The 19,303-nt window shown below is 38.2% G+C and overlaps 4 protein-coding genes across 4 annotated transcripts in view; 2 read left to right on the top strand and 2 right to left on the bottom strand.

The window, feature by feature from the left end:
* The window catches only part of LOC128857467 (jerky protein homolog-like), a 44,814-nt gene extending 36,440 nt beyond the window's left edge, over positions 1-8,374 (bottom strand). The window contains exon 1 of the mRNA XM_054093223.1: positions 8,268-8,374. Coding sequence (XP_053949198.1) covers positions 8,268-8,374 — 107 coding nt within the window. The remainder of the gene's footprint in view (positions 1-8,267) is intronic.
* A 1,710-nt stretch (positions 8,375-10,084) lies between these two features.
* Positions 10,085-12,266, top strand: LOC128856383 (N-acetylglucosamine-6-phosphate deacetylase). Its single transcript, XM_054091680.1, has 6 exons — positions 10,085-10,448; positions 10,518-10,584; positions 10,925-11,190; positions 11,265-11,483; positions 11,549-11,870; positions 11,949-12,266. The coding sequence occupies exons 1-6, from the start codon at positions 10,314-10,316 to the stop codon at positions 12,182-12,184; spliced, it is 1,245 nt and encodes a 414-aa protein (XP_053947655.1). The 5' UTR covers positions 10,085-10,313; the 3' UTR covers positions 12,185-12,266.
* Positions 12,267-13,429: 1,163 nt separating this feature from the next.
* LOC128857832 (uncharacterized protein F54F2.9) lies at positions 13,430-15,774 on the top strand. The gene is made up of 5 exons (XM_054093611.1): positions 13,430-13,991; positions 14,056-14,154; positions 14,222-14,334; positions 14,400-14,607; positions 14,685-15,774. The coding sequence occupies exons 1-5, from the start codon at positions 13,533-13,535 to the stop codon at positions 15,372-15,374; spliced, it is 1,569 nt and encodes a 522-aa protein (XP_053949586.1). The 5' UTR covers positions 13,430-13,532; the 3' UTR covers positions 15,375-15,774.
* LOC128857830 (anaphase-promoting complex subunit 4) lies at positions 15,711-18,718 on the bottom strand. Its single transcript, XM_054093609.1, has 9 exons — positions 18,490-18,718; positions 18,282-18,398; positions 18,075-18,223; positions 17,616-17,995; positions 17,370-17,546; positions 17,150-17,312; positions 16,825-17,077; positions 15,989-16,767; positions 15,711-15,927 (listed from the first exon to the last, which is right to left on the bottom strand). The coding sequence occupies exons 1-9, from the start codon at positions 18,599-18,601 to the stop codon at positions 15,787-15,789; spliced, it is 2,271 nt and encodes a 756-aa protein (XP_053949584.1). The 5' UTR covers positions 18,602-18,718; the 3' UTR covers positions 15,711-15,786.
* Between the last annotated feature and the right edge of the window lie 585 nt (positions 18,719-19,303).

Raw genomic sequence — 19,303 nt, forward strand, 5'->3', positions numbered from 1 at the left:
AAAGATGTCTGCCTGAAAAACACAAGCACTATTCGGCAGTTTAAAGGAAACAGATAAATTACCTGATTTAGAGGAACCCCCTGATCCGTCTCCCGATTCCATCTTGGAACCGTCAGAGAGGACAGAGGTTCTAGCATCGGTACAGATTTTCTTCTCGTTCCAATTCTGGCTACTTGGAAACATTGCCCTAGCAGCCTTTATAAGTGATGTATATAATTTTGGCCGGCCGCTATAGCCGAATTAAGAAAACGTTTTTTCTAATAGCGGTCACCCCTCGGCAGGCAATGGCAAACCTCCGAATGTATATCTGCCATGAAAAAGCTCCTCATAAAAATATCTGCCGTTCGGAGTCGGCTTGAAACTGGAGGTCCCTCCATTTGTGGAACAACATCAAGACGCACACCACAAATACGAGGAGGAGCTCGGCCAAACACCCAAAAAGGGTGCACGCGCCAATTATATATATATATATACATATATATAATTTTAGTCTATTTTACAAAATTAATCAGCCTATCGGAAAATTTATAATTTTTGCAAATGGCATCGTACGTCAATCATATTTGGCACTTGTGAACGAAACAGCTGCAGTATACAAGCAGACAAGAAATGAGGTGCTTAAAGGTTAAAATAATAATTTCCACAATTTAAAATATTTTTTTTAATTCAGTAAAGAAGTTATTACACTGACTACCCAGTGCCCGAAAAAATGATGGTTTCCATAATTTTTTTTTTTTGCTAGTCAATTGCTTTATTTTACAAAAATAAAAACATAGCATTAATACATCATGTTTCGACTTGACTTAAGCAAAATTTCAAAAAAAAATTAATAATTGTAAAAGTTATCGCTGTTTGTGTGGAGCCCGTTTCTCTAGAAGTCCCTTGCGGGGATCATCACAAAATCGAAATTTATGAAAAAAAATTCCTTCAAGGCACGAGTTTTTTATGTTTTTCAAAAACAGTATAAATATTATTGAAATCTACTAAGCGGTTTTTAAGTTACAGTTTTACTAGCGATTCCTGAGCGCCCGAACCCCTTTCTTAATTGTTGAATAACTCGAGAAGTATTTGTCGGATCCACTTCAAATTTTCACACAATATTCTTAAGACATTATACTTTAAGAAAATGTAAAAAAATCCGATTTTTTGAACATTCCGACTACCCCTAACCCCTCCGATTGGTCATATGCCAACTGGCACAATTCTAGTTCATCTCGAACTAGTATGAGTTCTACCATTGAATGCCATTTATTGGTCTCGAATGTTTACTGGGTAGCTTCATTTTTCACTATAACCATTTTATATGTATGTGTTTGAGGAAAAGGCGTATGTTCCTGATTCGTTGCAGTAGATAGCTTAAAGTTTTCAGCAAGTAAGTACGAGAACGGGCAGCAGTAAAAGGTAAGCACACTTCATATGCAGCAGCATTTCTTACTGGAATGTTAAATAAATAAAATGATGCCGGTTGCTTCGAGTATTAAATTTTGTAAAAAAAAGATAAAATTCGAATTGGTAGTCCCTTTAAGAATTTCCGCATATAAATTTGTTTAACTATGATCGGTGTCTATTGAGGTACGGAAAAAGTTCGTAGCGTTTTCATATTTTCTTTGATTTTACAACTATTTGTTTGCTGATTGGCAAAGGGGCTTACCCCTCATTAGAAAGAACTCTTTCTGTTATCCAAAACTACAATGTTTATTATATTTTTGTGTTGTTTAACTTCTTATAAGTTTTGAAGCTTAGAAATGAATTACCCAGGAGGCAAAAATCAACATTTTCGACACCTGATTTTCTTTGCTTTTCATCGAGGACAAAAAGATGCTGTAGCAGCCTAGGACATTTGCGACGTGTATGGAGAAGGTGTCATAAGCCAGCACCTACATGCTGCTACAGCACAGAAATGGCTTGCAGAGTACATAAATGGCGACTTTGTCGTCGATGACACGTCCGGCAGCGGAAAGTCTTCTAAATTCCTTCGCCTCAAATCACTTTTGAAGGAGAACAGTCGCCAAAGGAGTCGTGAATTGGCGGAACAAATGAGCTGCGATCATAAAACGGTTCTCAATCACCTTCATTGAACGGGATTTACCGAAAAATTGGGAGCTTGGATGCCTCACGAGCTCAACGAAAAAAACAAAGGAAGTCCCCTTCAAACTGTTTCTCAGTCTCCCGTCAGACAGCGCGCAACACGCGGTCATAAACAACGATTTTCGTACCAAATCGGCACGCAAGATGAGAAATGGTGCCTATACATCAATATGAAGCAAAAAAAAAAAGAGTGGGGGGCTCCAGGAGATACGCCAAAGCGAGAGTCAAGCTCGATCTGCATGCAAAGAAGATCATGATATGTGTTTGGTGGGACTGGGAGGGCATTGTGCGCTGTAAATGTTCAAAAAGAAAGCCACGGTCAACAAGGAGCTCTACATTGCCCAGCTACATCGCGTGAATGAGGCTATTCGACTGACATCGACATGGTCAATCCATACTCTTTCACGACAACATCAGACCCCATGTTGCACAAGTCGTCAAAGGCGCACTTCGAGTGCTCGAATGGGAGGTTCTTCAGCATCCGTCGTATTCTCCGGACCTTGCAAAGATTACCATCTTTTCCGCTCCCTGTCAAGCCATATGAAGGGCGTTACCTTCGACAACAAAGAAGTCCTCAGAAACTGGCTCAACAGCTTCTTTGACACCAGACCAGGCGATGTTTGGCGGAACGGTATCAACAAATTGATCGAGAGGTGGGTAGACCTTATTGATATAATTATTGTTTTTTGTTTAAATAAAATTCTTCGGTAAGTACGCTAAGAACCTGAAATTAAAAGTGTGCAAAGAAGGTATTACGTTAAAATTATTGCATTGTAAGCGCTTTTGGTCGGTTTAGCGCCTTCTCATATTTATGTGGTTGTTTTGATTCACAAGCAAAAAATACGCACGGAGAAGTTTTGTCTGCATTTGAGGAGGAAAAAATGTTACCATGGAGAGAGAGAGACCTTAACATGCGAGAGATTTCTTCAGAATTATTGGGTATGGGCATAAGTTTCCGTTCTTTCTTAGCCAAAGTTACGAATTATTTAAACAATTAAATAATATATGATATTATGTGAAGTATGTGCCATTAGAAGCTACAACTTTACTCCACCTTTCAGGCAGCATACGGATCCTCTGACGAAAAATTCGAGTTCTTTTGATTTGATCGATTCATTGAGCCAGTTTGCGATGCTCTCGTAAGAAGTGAACCGCTTTCCAATAAGGGGCGACTGCATTGATTGGAACAGATGGTAATCCGAAGGTGCAATGTTTTTTCATGCAGCAAAATCAGTTTGTCATGTCTACCATCGAATTCCGGCCGCTTTTCATTGAGAGCTCGATTCAAATGCGTTAGCTGCAGTCGGTAACGATCGCCAGTGATAGTTTTAGATGGTTTAAGAAGTTCATAATAGATGGCACCCTTCTGATCCCACCAGATGCACAACATAACCTTTGAAGCATGAATTTTTTTTTTCGCTGTCGATGGACCTGGTTCACCTGGTGGGCTCCAACATTTGCGACCCTTAGGGTTACGAGGGTCGTTTGAAAAGCCCGTGCAAAATTAAAAACTACTTAAATGTTTGGCGTAAACCTTTTTTATTATTCGACATAGTCTCCTTCGCCCAACGCTGTTCTAGTTTGTTGATCCCTTCCGCATAATAGGATTTGTCCATACATACAACCCGCGAAAGAAATATAACACCTCAAAATTTTTACAAGTTTGACTGTTTATTTATTAATTTTTTATTTTAAATAACTTTTTTTTAATAGTTTATTCTATAATATAGACCATATTTTATTCAAGTTTCAAATTTATAAAAATTAGAAAAATTTTCTTAAAAATTCCAAAACTTTTTACTATAATTAAAAGAAGTTGAAGAGACTCAACACTTCCGTTGATTTTCGATATTTTTTGTTTTTTGTTGACGTAGTTGGGTATTTTCTCCAATAAAAAAAATTCTTGGATTTGCATTTTATCATACTAAAATCGGATATGAAACTGAGTACTGAATTCTGATTAAAAAGTTTTTAATTTTCATAAAAATTTGTTCAATTTTTGTATAAAATTTGAAATTCGGCTCGATATGGTTTTTTGTTAGAGAATGAGATAAATTTTTTATAAAAAATTAATTTTTAGACAATATAAAAATAATGAACATTAAGAAAAAAATGGTCAGAACTGATCTAAATATTAAAATGTCGTATTTTTCGCGCAGGCTGCATATACCTAAACTGCTACATCAATAATCGTTAGCTTATATATTTCGTCAGATTAGCTCCTTACAGTTGAAGTTGTGATTTACTCAATTTTACATAAAAATTTAAGATTATAAGCATTTGAAATTCCATTGTTGATTAAATAACACAAATTACAGAAATTCGCTGTACGCAGCTTTCAATGTTAGTTACACCAATTCGAAGCCCTGTCAGCTGCATCTTCAAAAGGTATATAGAGACTTGGGCAAGCTGTAATGAAATCCTTGCCATTTTAGTCACGTTTAGGACTCGCGCGCATACCCCGCCGTCAAAGCAACCAACTTTAACACCTACAAGCAGCTTGACGACTAAACTAATCCCGTTTACTCGCTACTACATATTTTCTGCATTCTGCATGCGGCGCGTGAGCCACGCTGCCAATTGCTGGCGCCACAGGAGCGTGTTGTATAAATTTAGTTGCTCACCAACGCTCCAGTCAACCAACCATCGGCGTACATTGCGCTCGCACTTCGAGTGGCCCAATACGCGGCGCGCGTCCTTCTGGTTGATCAAACTCTTTCCCTACATACATACTCAAATATGTATGTGTATAAATACTCATGCATACATACATGTGTATGTATCTGGCTTTTAGGCACTCAGCCACGCAGTGAAATACATACAAATAGCGCTCGGCACACTTAATTACCAGAGCCAAGTGCACGCAGTCACTCAAGTAAGGCTTCAGTCGTTCACTGCGCTATGTGTGCATGTGTGGGTGTATGTCTATTGCACTCTTTCGCTACCTTTTCACGTAAGGGTCATGCTCTCTGCCTGCCCCTTGTACTTCTTTCGTTTTAATTTTCTGTTTGTTTTCTTCGCTTGCTTACCCTTTGGTAGCTATCCTCCTCGCCATCGTAAGATTATCTTTTTCATGTTAATCAAGTATAATTAAGAAATTTCATTAAAATGTTAAATGAATATGAACGAACGAATAAACGACTGTGCGAGCGTACAAACGTACAACCGAATGAGCGAACGAACAAATTCATTTAAATATGCATGGGACGTCGTTTGTGGACTTGTAAAACTCCGTTTCGGCGTACCGTGCAGCTTCCGAATGGGCGGCGTCTGAGGTAAGTAGATTCATTTAAATAAACACAGGCAATAAAATTTTGCCAACCTACTGGCTATAACAATTTCGACAAATAGACAAACAAGCAATAGAGTCAATAAAAATAACAACAACAATTGAAGAAGCGGGGCGCGCAATCTGTAGCACCCCCATATACTTATTATGGTGGGAAATTTGCCGCTTTTCAGCTGTTGACTCTTAAAAATTCCTCCTAATTTTGCTGCGGTTTTTAAATGCGCCCAAAGAATCATGGTAAATGTCTATGAAATATTCTAAGTAATGCCATTTTTATTACTTCATTAAAATGTTTATTCTTTATGTAATGTTTTAATTGCGGTTGAATTTATGAGCTGAAAACACATTTACACTAAATTGACTGAAAAAAACTGTGGGCGACTTTTAAGAGTGGCTAAATTTCAAGGGCCGATGTTGAACGTGAACCACACCTAAACGTAAAGTTTTTTTTTTGCATTTCATTTGACATTTTTCAATATCAGACTAACTCAATTTGAAAGATACATAATCGAGCAACGCGTTAGAGTTATTCAGGCTTATTACGAAAACGGGCGTTTAAATCAAAATGCATTTCGCGCACTTCGTGATTTCTTCGGTCAATTTAATCGTCCAAATGTGCGTACAATCGGAAAAATTGAGCAAAAGTTGGAGCAAACCGGGTCTGTAGGAGATGTGAAAACACCAGTGCATTCTCGTACAGCTCGTACTGCAGAATACATTGCTGCTGTTCGCGATAGTGTGGTTGAAGAGCCGTCCACCTCAACTCGTCGTGATGCCCAACAATTGCACCTCTCACGCTCGTCGTTGATGAACATTATGCATAAAAACTTGCATTTACACGCTTACAAGGTGCAATTGACTCAAGAACTAAAGCCTCTTGACCATTTCAAGCGTCGTTAATGGTCAGAATGGTGGCAGGAAATGGCAACAGTGAATGACCAATTTTCGCAGAAAATCATCTTCAGTGATGAGGCAAATTTTCACCTCAGTGGATTCGTCAATAAGCAGAATTGCCGCAATTGGGCGAATGATAATCCAAGAGTGATTGCCGAAAAACCAATGCACCCACAAAGAGCGACTGTTTGTGCGGTCAGGCAGTTACTGTGAATAGTGTTCGCTATCGTGAGATGATAACGACCTTTTTATGGTCCGAATTGAAAGATATGGATGTGGACGATATGTGATTTCAGCAGGACGGTGCCACTTGTCACACAACAAACGAAACAATGGCCCTTTTGCGCGAAAAATTTTATGGCCGAATAATCTCACGTCGCGGCGATGTCAATTGGCCGCTAAGATCATGTGATTTGACACCGTTGGACTTCTTTCTTTGGGGTTATTTGAAAGAAAAGGTGTACGTCGAAAAGCCAGCAACAATTCAAGAGCTAAAGGATGAGATAATTCGGCATATTAACGGCATAGAACCTCAATTATGCCTTAGCGTCATCGATAATTTGGACCATCGGATGGAGGTGTGACGCCGAGGCCGCGGCGGTCATTTGGGAGATATTTTATTCTATGCATAATTAAGCTACACCAGTATTATCATAATAAGGAGAAATGACGATAATTTCCTAAAAAAACTGTATTTCATTCAAAATCAACACCGGCCCTTGAAACTTAACCACCCTTTAGAATAATTTTGAAACTGTCCTTTTATTCTTCTTTCTTTTCGATTTTGGCCGGGTTTAACAAAGTGCACCAGTCGTTTCTTTCTCGTGCAAACCGGCGCCAGTTGGACACACCAAGTGAAGCCAAGTCCTTCTCCACCTGAGCTTTCCAACGCAGAGGAGGCCTTCCTCTTCCTCTGCTACCACCAGCTGGTACCGCATCGAATACTTTCAAAGCCGGAGCGTTTGTATCCATTCGGACGATATGACCCAGCCAACGATCATGATACGATCATTGTACAAAAATAAAAGTAAAAACACATCTTCTTCCTATTCTTTGACAGACACCCTTGGTGTGTGTCTTTTCGCGTATAGGCGAGGTTGCTATGCCAAATTCGAATTTTTACGGTAACATAATACATAATAATAACAAATAAGACAAAAAAATGGTTAATAATATATTTGACTTGGAAAATTGACAATAAAGAATATTTTTAATATATTTCTTAGCTATAATAATACTTTTTATCTGAAATATCTGAATTTTTACGTCATCTTTTATACTTTTTGATACGATTTTCTATGAAATGTTGTAATTTTTTATGCAACCAGGTGATCTCAGTTGTGGGCATTTTTTTTAGAACCAGCTGAGAGTGTTTTACTTATGAATTTGTACAATGGATCTTGTACAATGTATACTTTGTTGATATATTTGAGGTTACATAACAAGATAGAGTACCATATCTACCTTTAGCTGCACCTTTTGTAAATAATCGTTATAGTTTCTTCAGTATTTTCTGGTATTTTTTTGTTTATTGTATTTTTACTATGAATATACCTCTTGATGCCCTATATCCCACTAAGGATTGAGGGCCTGAAGAAACGGTTACACATCTATGGTTTTAATCCGCATTCAGTAAATTCAAACACCTTTTAAAATGTGTAAAAAAGTGTTCAATCTTAAGAAGAGTTGAGAGAGGGACATTTAATATTCTTGCATAACCTTAAAAAATTAAATTTGCACTTTCAAAATATTAAACTTTATAAGAATCAACAAATTTTCATTAACACTAAAATGTTCTCAGAGTGACCTTTTTAACCTTCTTTTGTTTAACAATACGGTTTTGTTTTAACTTACAGTTTTGGTAGTTTTAAATTTAAAAAAAAAGAAAGAAACACCAAACTTAAAAATTTTCGCATTTTGGGTATAGAAAGCATTAAATTAATTGCAAAGAGCAAATGGCAACACTGCACAACTCAGCTAATGTGACGGCACTCACTCTCTGACGGGTGCAATCTTGTTTTTATCATTCTTGTTGTTATCTATGATTCTCGTTTTAGCCATAGATGACGTTTTAGCATCACACTCGATCTGTATTGTTGCCATATTTTTATCAAAGCCAACTAAGTAGTTAATAAGTATTTGATAAACAAGTTTCCATGAGCTGGGTTTCATCAGGTGAGGAATTAGAAGTGCATTAACTTAAGCATACATGTAAATATGTATATATTTATATTTATTGCTTGGAACATTTTACAAGTATAAAAACAGTAAGATTTCAAAAATGCGTGCATAAATTTAAAAGATGCGCCCCCTTCCTAATTGCAGCATAAGGCGGAACAAACATATAGGGCTTTCCAATAAGAGGTGTTATATTGATATTCAACGAAAAATTATATTTTTTAATATAAAGGGTGGTTAAGTTTCAAGGGCCGGTGTTAATTTTAAATAAAATACAATTTTTTTAGGAAGTTATTGTTATTTCTTTTTATTATGATAATATTGGTATGGCTAATTTACGTATGGAGCAAATTAGCAGCCAAATGACCGCCGTGGCCTCGGCGGCACACCTCCATCCGAAGGTCCGAATTTTCGATGACGCTAAGGCATAATTGAGATTCTATGCCGTTAATGTGCCGAATTACCTCATCCTTTAGCTCTTGAATTGTTGCTGGCTTATCGGAGTACACCTTTTCTTTCAAATAACCCCAAAGAAAGAAGACCAACGGTGTCAAATCACATGATCTTGGCGGCCAATTGACATCGCCGCGACGTGAGATTATTCGGCCATCAAATTTTTCGCGCAAAAGAGCCATTGTTTCGTTAGCTGTGTGAGAAGTGGCACTGTCCTGATGAAACTACATATCGTTCACATCCATATCTTCCAATTCGGGCTATAAAAAGTACGTTATCATCTCACGATAGCGAACACTATTCACAGTAACTGCCTGACCGGCCTCATTTTGGAAAAAATACGGCACAATGATGCCGCCGGCCCATAAACCGCACCAAACAGTCACTCTTTGTGGGTGCATTGGTTTTTCGGCTTGCACTCTTGGATTATCATTTGCCCAAATGCGGCAATTCTGCTTATTAACGAATCCACTGAGGTAAAAATGTGTCTCATCACTGAAGATACTTTTCTTCGAAAATACGCGATATTCATTTTGATTTGAACGCCCGTTTTCAAAATAATAAATAACTTAAACGCATTGCTCGATTGTGTATCTTTCCATGGTTCAAATTGAATTAGTCTGAAATTGAAAAATGTCAAATGAAATGCAGAAAAAAACTTGACATTTGGGTGTGGTTCACATTCAATATCGGCCCTTGAAATTTAACCACCCTTTAATTTCATTATAGAGAAGAATGTATGCCGTTAATAGTGGAAAATAACATCAGGCAAATGACCACCACGGCCAAATTACAGGACAATATCGTTTTCATGAAATTTTCCATAACCGAATTGCTGTCCTATGTCCTCGATAGCCTCACGAATTCCATCTTTGAGGTCTTGAAATCGATCCTGGGCTGTTGGCGTAGACCTTCTCTTTCACGTGCAAATCGTTAACATCTCTCGATAGAGCATCCATTCACCAATAACACCTGTAATTGGAAAACCCTATACATGTGATGTTTTCCCCAACAGCTACGCTGCCGTAAATGTGGTTAAGCGGCTGAATGTTGAACCACACTCTTTGAGCTTTCGTAAACTCCCCACAAAATTTCGCATTCTTATCGTTACCAAATTTACCACAATTACCCTATCGCCATACACGAACAGCTGATTTACTTGCATAAAGAAAGCTCTGCTGGTATTCCATTGGCGCTCTGCCGGCCCCAAGTTAGAACGTTTGGAGACGGCTACAACATAAATAGTTCGCCGATGTGTGTCGTATGTGAAGGGGGATGTGCTTTGTTTTGCGTATTATAGGATTGTACGCTTATTTTTCAAATTAATTTTGTCGTTTGTTTTTATTTTTTATTCGTTTTAATTATTACGGACGTGGTCACGCGCAAATTCCAGCTTGCCGAAATTTCGCAAATGACGCAAGGCGAACTATTGCAATTCGTGAGTTGTCGTGTGGTGCGTAATCATAGGCTAATACAGGAGGATCTTTGGGTGCGCGATGGCAAAATAATTAATCCAGAACCAGTGTTCTTCGACGAAAAGCAGCAGGTAGTTTAAATTAAGATGCATGCTCCAGCTCTGCAGTTTATTCTACTTTTTTTTATCTTTGGTTGGCAGGCACATCGGCAAATCGACTGCGAAAACTCCATTATAGCACCTGGCTACATTGAACTTCAAATCAATGGTAAACAAAACTGATTACAGGTCAACGCCCTCTCCCAGTTTTCATTAATTATATATTTGTAAATAAAAATGTGTATGTGCGCGAATTCGTTTTAAAGAAAACGTAAAAGCAGTGCCGTTCAGCAGCCGCTTTATACAGAGTGACCAGAATGTTAAACTGCTTAAGTGCATTGCCATTATCGTCGAATAAGTGGATCGAGGTTTTATCATATCAGCGTGCTCACACTCATAAACGTTATCTACCAGGAACACGCATGAAAGCACTGATATCATTGCGTTTAAGAAATATAACAAAGCGCCACTGTTTTCAACGTATTAATGTTTGTATTGTTCTCGTTCAGGCGGATACGGCGTTGACTTCTCACACGATGTGGACACCGTCGCCGAGGGCATCGAGAAGGTCGCTAAAGAGTTGATTACAAATGGAGTTACTTCATTTTGTCCAACCATCGTTACTTCACCACCGGAAACTTATCGCAAAATAATGCCACAGGTAGGAGGCAAAACAGAAGGCGCACAAGTTTTGGGTATGCATTTAGAAGGTCCTTTCATTAGCCCACAAAAGAAGGGAGCACATCCAGAAAACTGCATAAAAGATATTGAAAATGTAAGTTTTAATATCATTTAATTTTCATAAATATATTTGAAAAACTTTCTAAACTTAATTTTTGGTTCGCACAGGGTATCGAAACCTTGGTTGACACCTACAGCAGTTTGGGCAATGTCAAAATTATTACGCTAGCGCCCGAAAAGGATCCCTCTGGTGCTGTGACAAAAGCTCTAGCAAGTATGGGCATTACGGTGGCACTGGGGCATTCAGTGGCAAATTTTTCACAAGGCGAAATGGCCGTGCAAAGCGGAGCGCGATTGATTACGCATCTTTTCAATGCCATGCTACCGGTGAGCAGTTATTCTTGTACTCAATAAGGAAAAGCATGTAGAAGTTCAATATGTATTACGCACAGTTTCATCATCGTGATCCTGGTCTCGTTGGTTTACTAGCATCCAAAAATATACCACCCGGCCAGGAGATATATTTTGGCATAATTGCTGATGGCATTCACACACATCCGGCCGCTTTACGTATAGCACACCGCACTCATCCCGATGGCCTTATACTGGTCACTGATGCCATTGCAGCACTCGGCCTGGGCGATGGCAAACACCACTTGGGTCAGCTGGAGTTGGAAGTACGAGATGGCAAAGCGCTCATAGCAGGCACTAATACTCTATGCGGCAGCATAGCACCGCTGGATGCGTGTGTACGCATCTTCAAGAAGGCGACCAGTAAATTAATGTTTTAATTTATAAATTTAGTATAGTATTTTAACAATCCGGCAAACATTTTATTACCGTTTTTTTCAGACTGCTCAACTGTATATGCGATAGAGTGCGCTACACTACATCCGGCTACTTGTTTAAAAATGGCCGAAACAAAGGGCACCTTAAATTTTGGCGCTGACGCCGATTTTATAATTTTGACAGATGACTTGTTTGTGAAGTCAACATGGATTAACGGCAAATGTGTGTACCGTTGTCAAAGTGAAGAACTGGCTGCCCTTACCTCCAGTCCTATTGAGAAATTATGCGATTGCATTTAAAATTTAATTGAGATCAAAAAGCCTTATATACTAGAGTTCTTAACATTCCACATATTCTTGGAATAAAATATTATTGGTCGAATTTCAATTTGTATATATATGAAATTACCACATGACTTTTGTGTCTTTGAGTAAACTTTTTCCTAGTATTCTTTTTGGTTGATTACAGTTAAGGTTTAACGCTTTTCATATTTAAATTTTAACGGCCAGGAGCGAGTGGGTTGTTGTTGTAGCAGCATATTTACTTTCTCTGTTGGGCGTTAAAGTTTATGGTTTTTTTTCTCACATGTAATTCGTGCCGCTCAGTGCCAGGGCTGCCAAATTTTGGTTTATTTTTTCAAACTGTTATGCTGAAAACAGTAAACGACGTAAACGCAGTCCCCTGTCAGCTGTTGCGATCAAACTAATGAGAACCCCATGTAAATGAAAAATTCTTTCCTTCTGTATCGTAGATTTTATTTCACGATATTTAAAAATTCCGTTACTATCCTGTCAGCTTATTGCTCTCTCACCACACAATGCTGCCAAGCAGTACATTTCGAAATCATTTACAAAATAAACTGAGAAAAATTATAATTTTTATTAAAATAACTTAAAAACACTGTTGAATATTGTTAATTATAGATAAATGAACTATTTGCATTTGTTGGTTTTTGGCTTTGGTTTATTAAACAATGAAAAATTGTAACTGATAACTGGGATGTGTGAAAAAGTGCGTAAGCAAAAATATCAATGGCAACATTGTGTAGATACAACCAAACACATACACACACAAACCGATGTATTGTGAAAATATGTAATTAAAAGAACGCAGTTGTTCTCGAGGGTGAGTTTTTATGCACGGTAAGGGACTGTGTACGTCGTTCACTGTTTTCAGCATTAAAGTGTATGGTTTTTTTTCTCACATGTAATTCATGCTTTTTTTTCAAACTGTTATACCCTGATCAGAGAACGTAAATTCATTGCCCTGATCACGCTCTACAAAAACAGGGTGGACGTTGTGCAGCTGCTTTTTGTTATCTGTGTAAACAATGCCAAACATTTCAACATAAAAAGTTACGAATTGGAACAGCATCAATGTAAAATCTTCGTACCATAGCAAACAATGTTTTCATCATTAACTGTTCTACTGATTGGCATTAACCGTTATAAAGGACTTTTTTTAATACTTCAAGCATACGCGGCATGCTGTAATTTCGCTTGAACGAACTGTCAAATTTTCCGTATTTGTTTTGCTCGCAATTGTTGACGTTGTCATTTCTACAGTGCCAGACGGCTGGCCCCGACTTAGTGCTATTCACATTACCAATATAATTTATTTGGTTTTTTATTCTACTAAAATTGCAGAATGAAAGTTTATGTTTGCGTATTGCTGCTGTGCAGCTTCTGTTTCGGTGCCCTCGCCTGGGATTCTGAAGAATTAGAAATTTTCGACTTGGTTGAAGAAATCAATCAGAACTTTTATGAGTTCATGAACATATCGCAGGAAGCGACGAATACTGAAATTAAACGCGCCTTCCGTTCGCTTTCCATCGTCCTGCATCCGGACAAAAATCCATCAGAAGATGCCAATATCCAGTTTCGTAATTTGGTATCTATCTACGAAGTTCTAAGAGAGACTTCCAAACGTGAAAAATACAATAAAGTTTTGCGTGAAGGCTTGCCAAATTGGAAGTCAGCATTATACTATTACCGACGCATGCGAAAGATTGGCCTTTATGAGGGAGCCGCCATACTTTTCGTTATAATTACTATTGGCCAATATTTGTTTGCATGGGCGGCGTATCTGGAGAAGAAATATACTGCCGTAAGTTAGAATGTATGTAATACTGGTCTAGCCCATTAACAACTATAACTATTAATTTCTCTAGGAGCAAGTATTTGGTTCTAAATTGAAAAAGTTGCAGAAAAAGAACAAAAGTATTGACATGGATGTCATACTAAAAGAAATACCATCGCCCTCGATTTTGGTAATGCAAAAACCCATCTAGACATCGCTCAAGTCAATTATACTTCATTGTTTATTTTCGATTACAGAACACATTACCTTTCCAAATACCTCTCTTCATTTGGCATTTACCACGCACAATCAAAGAAGGTTTTAGTAGAGCTAATGAACTCAAGGAAATCGCGCTGGAAAAACGACGACTGTAATTTGTCTAAGATGTATATGGTATTTTGTGCCTAGTTTTGCTTAGATTTGATTTTTTCACAGAGAACTCGAAGAAGTGCGTCGGCAGGAAGAGCTCGAGCGTGAACTGGAAGAACAGGCACGTTTGCGGAAAGAAAAGAAGGAAAATCTACGTAAACGACGTCAAAACACCACTGCCCCGGAAAAAACCGATGAAGAATTGCGCGGCTATTCACAGATACAAGCGCGCGAATTGACAGAGGAAGATGCTGTAAAGCCTGTGCTACAAAAAGTAAGAACAAAAAAAGCGATCATTTCTGATGAAATATTGCCTATTCTGAACTAACGAACACTTATTCCCACCTATAGACTACGTTGAGTGGCGGCTTTTGGACTGATGAAGATCTCACTGAACTCATACGTTTAGTCAAGAAATATCCCGGTGGTTCCAGCGCACGTTGGAACATCATCGCCGAAACAATGAATCGCTCTGTGCAAGAAGTCACTTTTATGGCAGCAAAAATGAAGGAGAATGGTTACCGCCTTCCAGGCCAAAGCGCTGAACAAAGCTCGGAATTCACGCCACAAGCACAGGAAATTACAAAGAAGGAAAAAGTGAAAAAGACTGCGCCAGTTGATAAGAACATACTTGTGCCCGAAACAAACTGGTCACAAGAGCAGCAGCGCGCACTGGAATCGGCCATAACTAAGTATCGTAAAAATGCAACCGGCGATCGTTGGCAAAAAATCGCCAACTGCGTGCCAGAAAAATCAAAAGAGGAGTGCTTAATGCGCTACAAATATTTATGCGAACTAGTAAAGTCACAAAAGAAGAGCGAAGAAGAAGCGGCCGCTGAGAATGAAGAGACAACCAATGAGAAAACGGAGGCCATTGTGGAGGAAGCACCAGCGTCGCTCAACGTTGCCGATAATAATGAGGAAGATGCGTCCATGGAGAAGGGAGGTAAAAAACGGAGTAAACGAAAAGAGCGTAGACGCAGGCGTGACATGTCAAGCGAAGAAGATTCAGATGATGCTTATCAGTATGAAATGAATTAATGCAGGAAGATGTCTAGTTTTATTGAACATTTCGGAAGTTTGATTGCCATTTTCTATTTTTATGTCTCTTATGTGCGGTTTCATCAATCAAATTTAAAATTCAAAGTTGCACAAATCCAAGACGAAACTTGCTATTTTAAATTTTAAGTCTGTTACATTTAGAATTGATTGATGAAACCAGTCATGACAATTGTGAACCTTGAAAAGGACAAGTATTTACATATTGGCATTTGATTATTTGCTTTTAAGTTGCGGGAGTTTAGTACCTCAGCATTTTTTACTTTGTTGAACTTGATTTTACAAAACAAAAAACAAAAAGCGCCTACATAACACCAATCCCAGCTGGCTAAATAGTAAAAATATTTTTGAATAAATACAAATAGAAGCAATTTTCAGCTTATTCCAATTTATTTTATTCATTTGATGATGTAGCCGATTCTTTACTTATTTCTAGCAACGAATTTTGCGACATTTCAGTCTCATCTTCTTCGTCCTCGATATCCATTTCGAAAATGGTCATTTTATGGCATTGATCGGAGAGCACTGTGACCACCTAAAGATATTTTTTCGTTAATAAGTTACAAAATTGTATTATTTAATAAACGGCGCCTCACCTTTCTGCTGCCCGAAACCGCCAGGCGTGTGCACTCGCCTTCAAGAGGTTTTATGATGTTAGCATCCATTATATCAGGAATGTGGCATGCAAAGTCCACATCCACCAAGTTAACATTATTTGGCATTATGTGTCGCGTTCGTTTCCCCTTTGTAGCTTCCAAACTACATTGCAAGAAGTAGCTTCGTTTATCATCATTTTGTCCGTTATTGTGCAGCAATATCGAGAGTAGGCTCTCATTATAAAATCCCAAGTCAACAAATTTTAACGAATTAAAAACGACATCGCGCAGAGCATGACTAGTAAATGGTCCAGGTTGCAAATCGATGCGCGTACATTTTAGAAAAGAAAATTGCTTATTAAACTCCAGCAACAAAGCTTCGTGCCAATTTATCGTTGTAACCAACAAGTCTGTACTTGATTCCTCATCCACAAAAAATGAACTATGAAACACAGGGTGCATGTCACCATCGTCCGGTGCGGGCGGCAACGAAGCGCACGTGATGCTCGCATCCTGCACAAAACTAGCACTAATACTTTCATTAGGGCGTTTGAAAACATCCTCGACCGCTTTTAGTAGCTTGTCACGCTGCTGTATAAGCGAAGTTTCTTTTTCGTGCGGAAAGAGTAAAGAGCAATTGCGTAGACATTCGTTTTCTTCTAGTAAGCGATGCCACAAGTGATGCGGATCCGATTTGACAATCTGCTGCAAATTTCGGTTTTCCAAATATTGCCCAACCTTTTCCAAATTGAATTTGCGCTTTGTCACAGTGCCGTCCTCTGAAATGAAGTTACTTTAGAGTAAAAATTGGTGAAAATATAAAAATATTTTAATACCATTTTCCACAACGCTGTCCTCAAAACTGTTTAAGTATTCCGCCAGATATATTGTATCTTCCGGTGTTATCTGTGTCATTTCTTCGGGTATATCATGCTGATAAAGGCGCAAAATCACTATACAGAGCCAAGAGAAAAATAGCTTCATGTCATTGATGCACTGATCGATGACTTGTTGCACTTCCAGCACTTTCATCAAGAAAGCGCCACATGCACGAAGCGCCTCTTGGGTGGCATCTGATGAGAGAAGCGGCTACCGTTGCAATAATGAGAGAAAATAGATTACTAAATAATTAGAGTTTTGGGCGATAAAAGTGGCGCATACCTCAAAAAAATAAGTAATACGGCTTAGGCCTTTCAATGCATTCAGAAAATAGAACATATTTACGCTGCTACTTTGTAATTGCTTAGTAACAAGACTCGCCACAGTGGAGTAACTAAGATCGACCGAATTCGCCAACTTTTTCAAACCCTTCTCGTTTAAATCACTAAAAAAAGGCTTTAAATTGCATATTACTGAGTAGATATAAAAAGATTACACTCACTCTCTGAGAAAGTCCTCGATTTCATGTGTAGCATATCCAAATACCAGCAATTCCAAAAAATCCGCGGCGATCGAGCCTTCTGGTTGTTGATTTGCATATTTTGTTAGTTTGTTATCCATCTCCAAGAGCACTGTTTCCCACGCTTCCATAATACTTTGAATGGTTTCGTTTATGTAGCTTAAGAACGACAGGACAGGAAGTATGGATTAAATTAAATCAAGGTAGAAAAAAGTTGATACGCCTTACTTTTTAGTCTCCAGTACATTAGCACAGTGCACTGCTAAATGCAGCATTGGTGAGATATACTCCTGTAGCACAGCATTGTGAAAATGTAATACCTTCAGGTCGGAGCCATCGGTAACCAGGGCATAGATGGCATTGAAGTTGCCACTCAAACGAACATCATGTACTATGAACTTTTCTGGATGTGTAGCGTGCTGCTTCAAATCTATGTGTCCTGCACGTAGTGCTCCAAGCAGCAATAAATGTACTTTCCCAGTTACGGTAATGACTACCAAGAAGCAGGGCGAACCTTTAGCAAAAGATCTCTGCTCTTCCGGTGACTTTGATAAAGATCCGATGCCGCTTAAAGGAGGTAAAGGTGGTAGAAAAAAGTCGAAGGTGTGCTACCGGTAGGTTTAATATTTTTCTTAGTGAATAAAAGAAGAAAAATAAAAGGCACTAGACATAGTATAAATCTAATACCTCCTTGCGATTGCGATAGGTGCTACGGTAATCGGATATTTTTATAGCTTTGGTGAAGTACACGCGTTTGATATCATCTTCAAAGTTGAGCATTGAAATTTGGTCCTCTCGTTCGGCATCGAGCAATGTCACTCGTCCATTGCTGTAGCCTGCGAAGAAAAAGTTATTATGCCAATTCATAAAAATATGGTTGCTTGATTTACGCACCAGCTGCTAAAACTGTTTCATCCAGTTGCCAACCGAGTGAACGTACCGCAATATCTTCGCCCTGGGAAGGAAATGTCACTATCTTTTGCCAATTCAAGCGTTGTATTATAACTTCACCTGTTGAATAGATAGTCATAGTTAATTTTTGTACCTCTTGTGCCATTTCCATTATTGGTAGGCAATCTCGATTTTTGGCTTTTTGGCTTACCTCTGTCGGTGCCATAGGCTATCAAATCCATTTTATTGCTCCATTCCATGGTTTGAACAGCACCACCCACCATACGGGAGCCCATTTGTTTCATGAAGATCGCTTGGGCCATATTTATTACTTATATATAATTATATTTGTTTAATTATTTTATCTTATTTGCACCAAAAACAAACTATCCATTTTCTTTTCGAATTGACAACTTCTATTCTTCTGGTTATTGCAATTTTACATAAATGCCCCCGAAAAGTATTGCCAAGCAAATGCTTTTATTTGCATTGCCACATTTACCAATTACGAGTTTTAGTATCGCCAGTAGAATGTTTATTTAATTACAACCTTTTTGAAGACCAGAACAATTGTTCGGTTCTAAAATATCAATTAATTTATATTTTAACCTGAGTTTTTTTAATATTTGTTTAATTATGTTAAAAAATCTGTTAAATCAGAAATTTCAAGTGGTGACCGCGAGTTTCACTGTTAAAACATATCTGCCTTGGAGCATTTTTTGCCGTGACTGTATTAACATCAGCTGTTTTATCGTAGTATAGACAACTTTATTTTCATTTTACCACTTCAATTTCTTGTAAGAATACAGCGATCCAATTTGCTTGATGCCATTTAGAAAATGAATTGTTAAGACAGCAAGTTGTACATAAATACGAGACAAAGGCAAACAGAAATTTGGCATATATTAAGACACTTTTAGTAGAATGTAGAAGATGTGAAGGCTAAGCGCATGGCATGTAGGCTTAGTGGCAACGTCGATTACTGACAGCTGTCAATTAATAATGTCCAATTGGAAATATTAATG

This window comes from Anastrepha ludens, chromosome 3, assembly GCF_028408465.1.
Source record: "Anastrepha ludens isolate Willacy chromosome 3, idAnaLude1.1, whole genome shotgun sequence".
In the NCBI taxonomy this organism is placed as follows: Eukaryota; Metazoa; Arthropoda; class Insecta; order Diptera; family Tephritidae; genus Anastrepha; species Anastrepha ludens.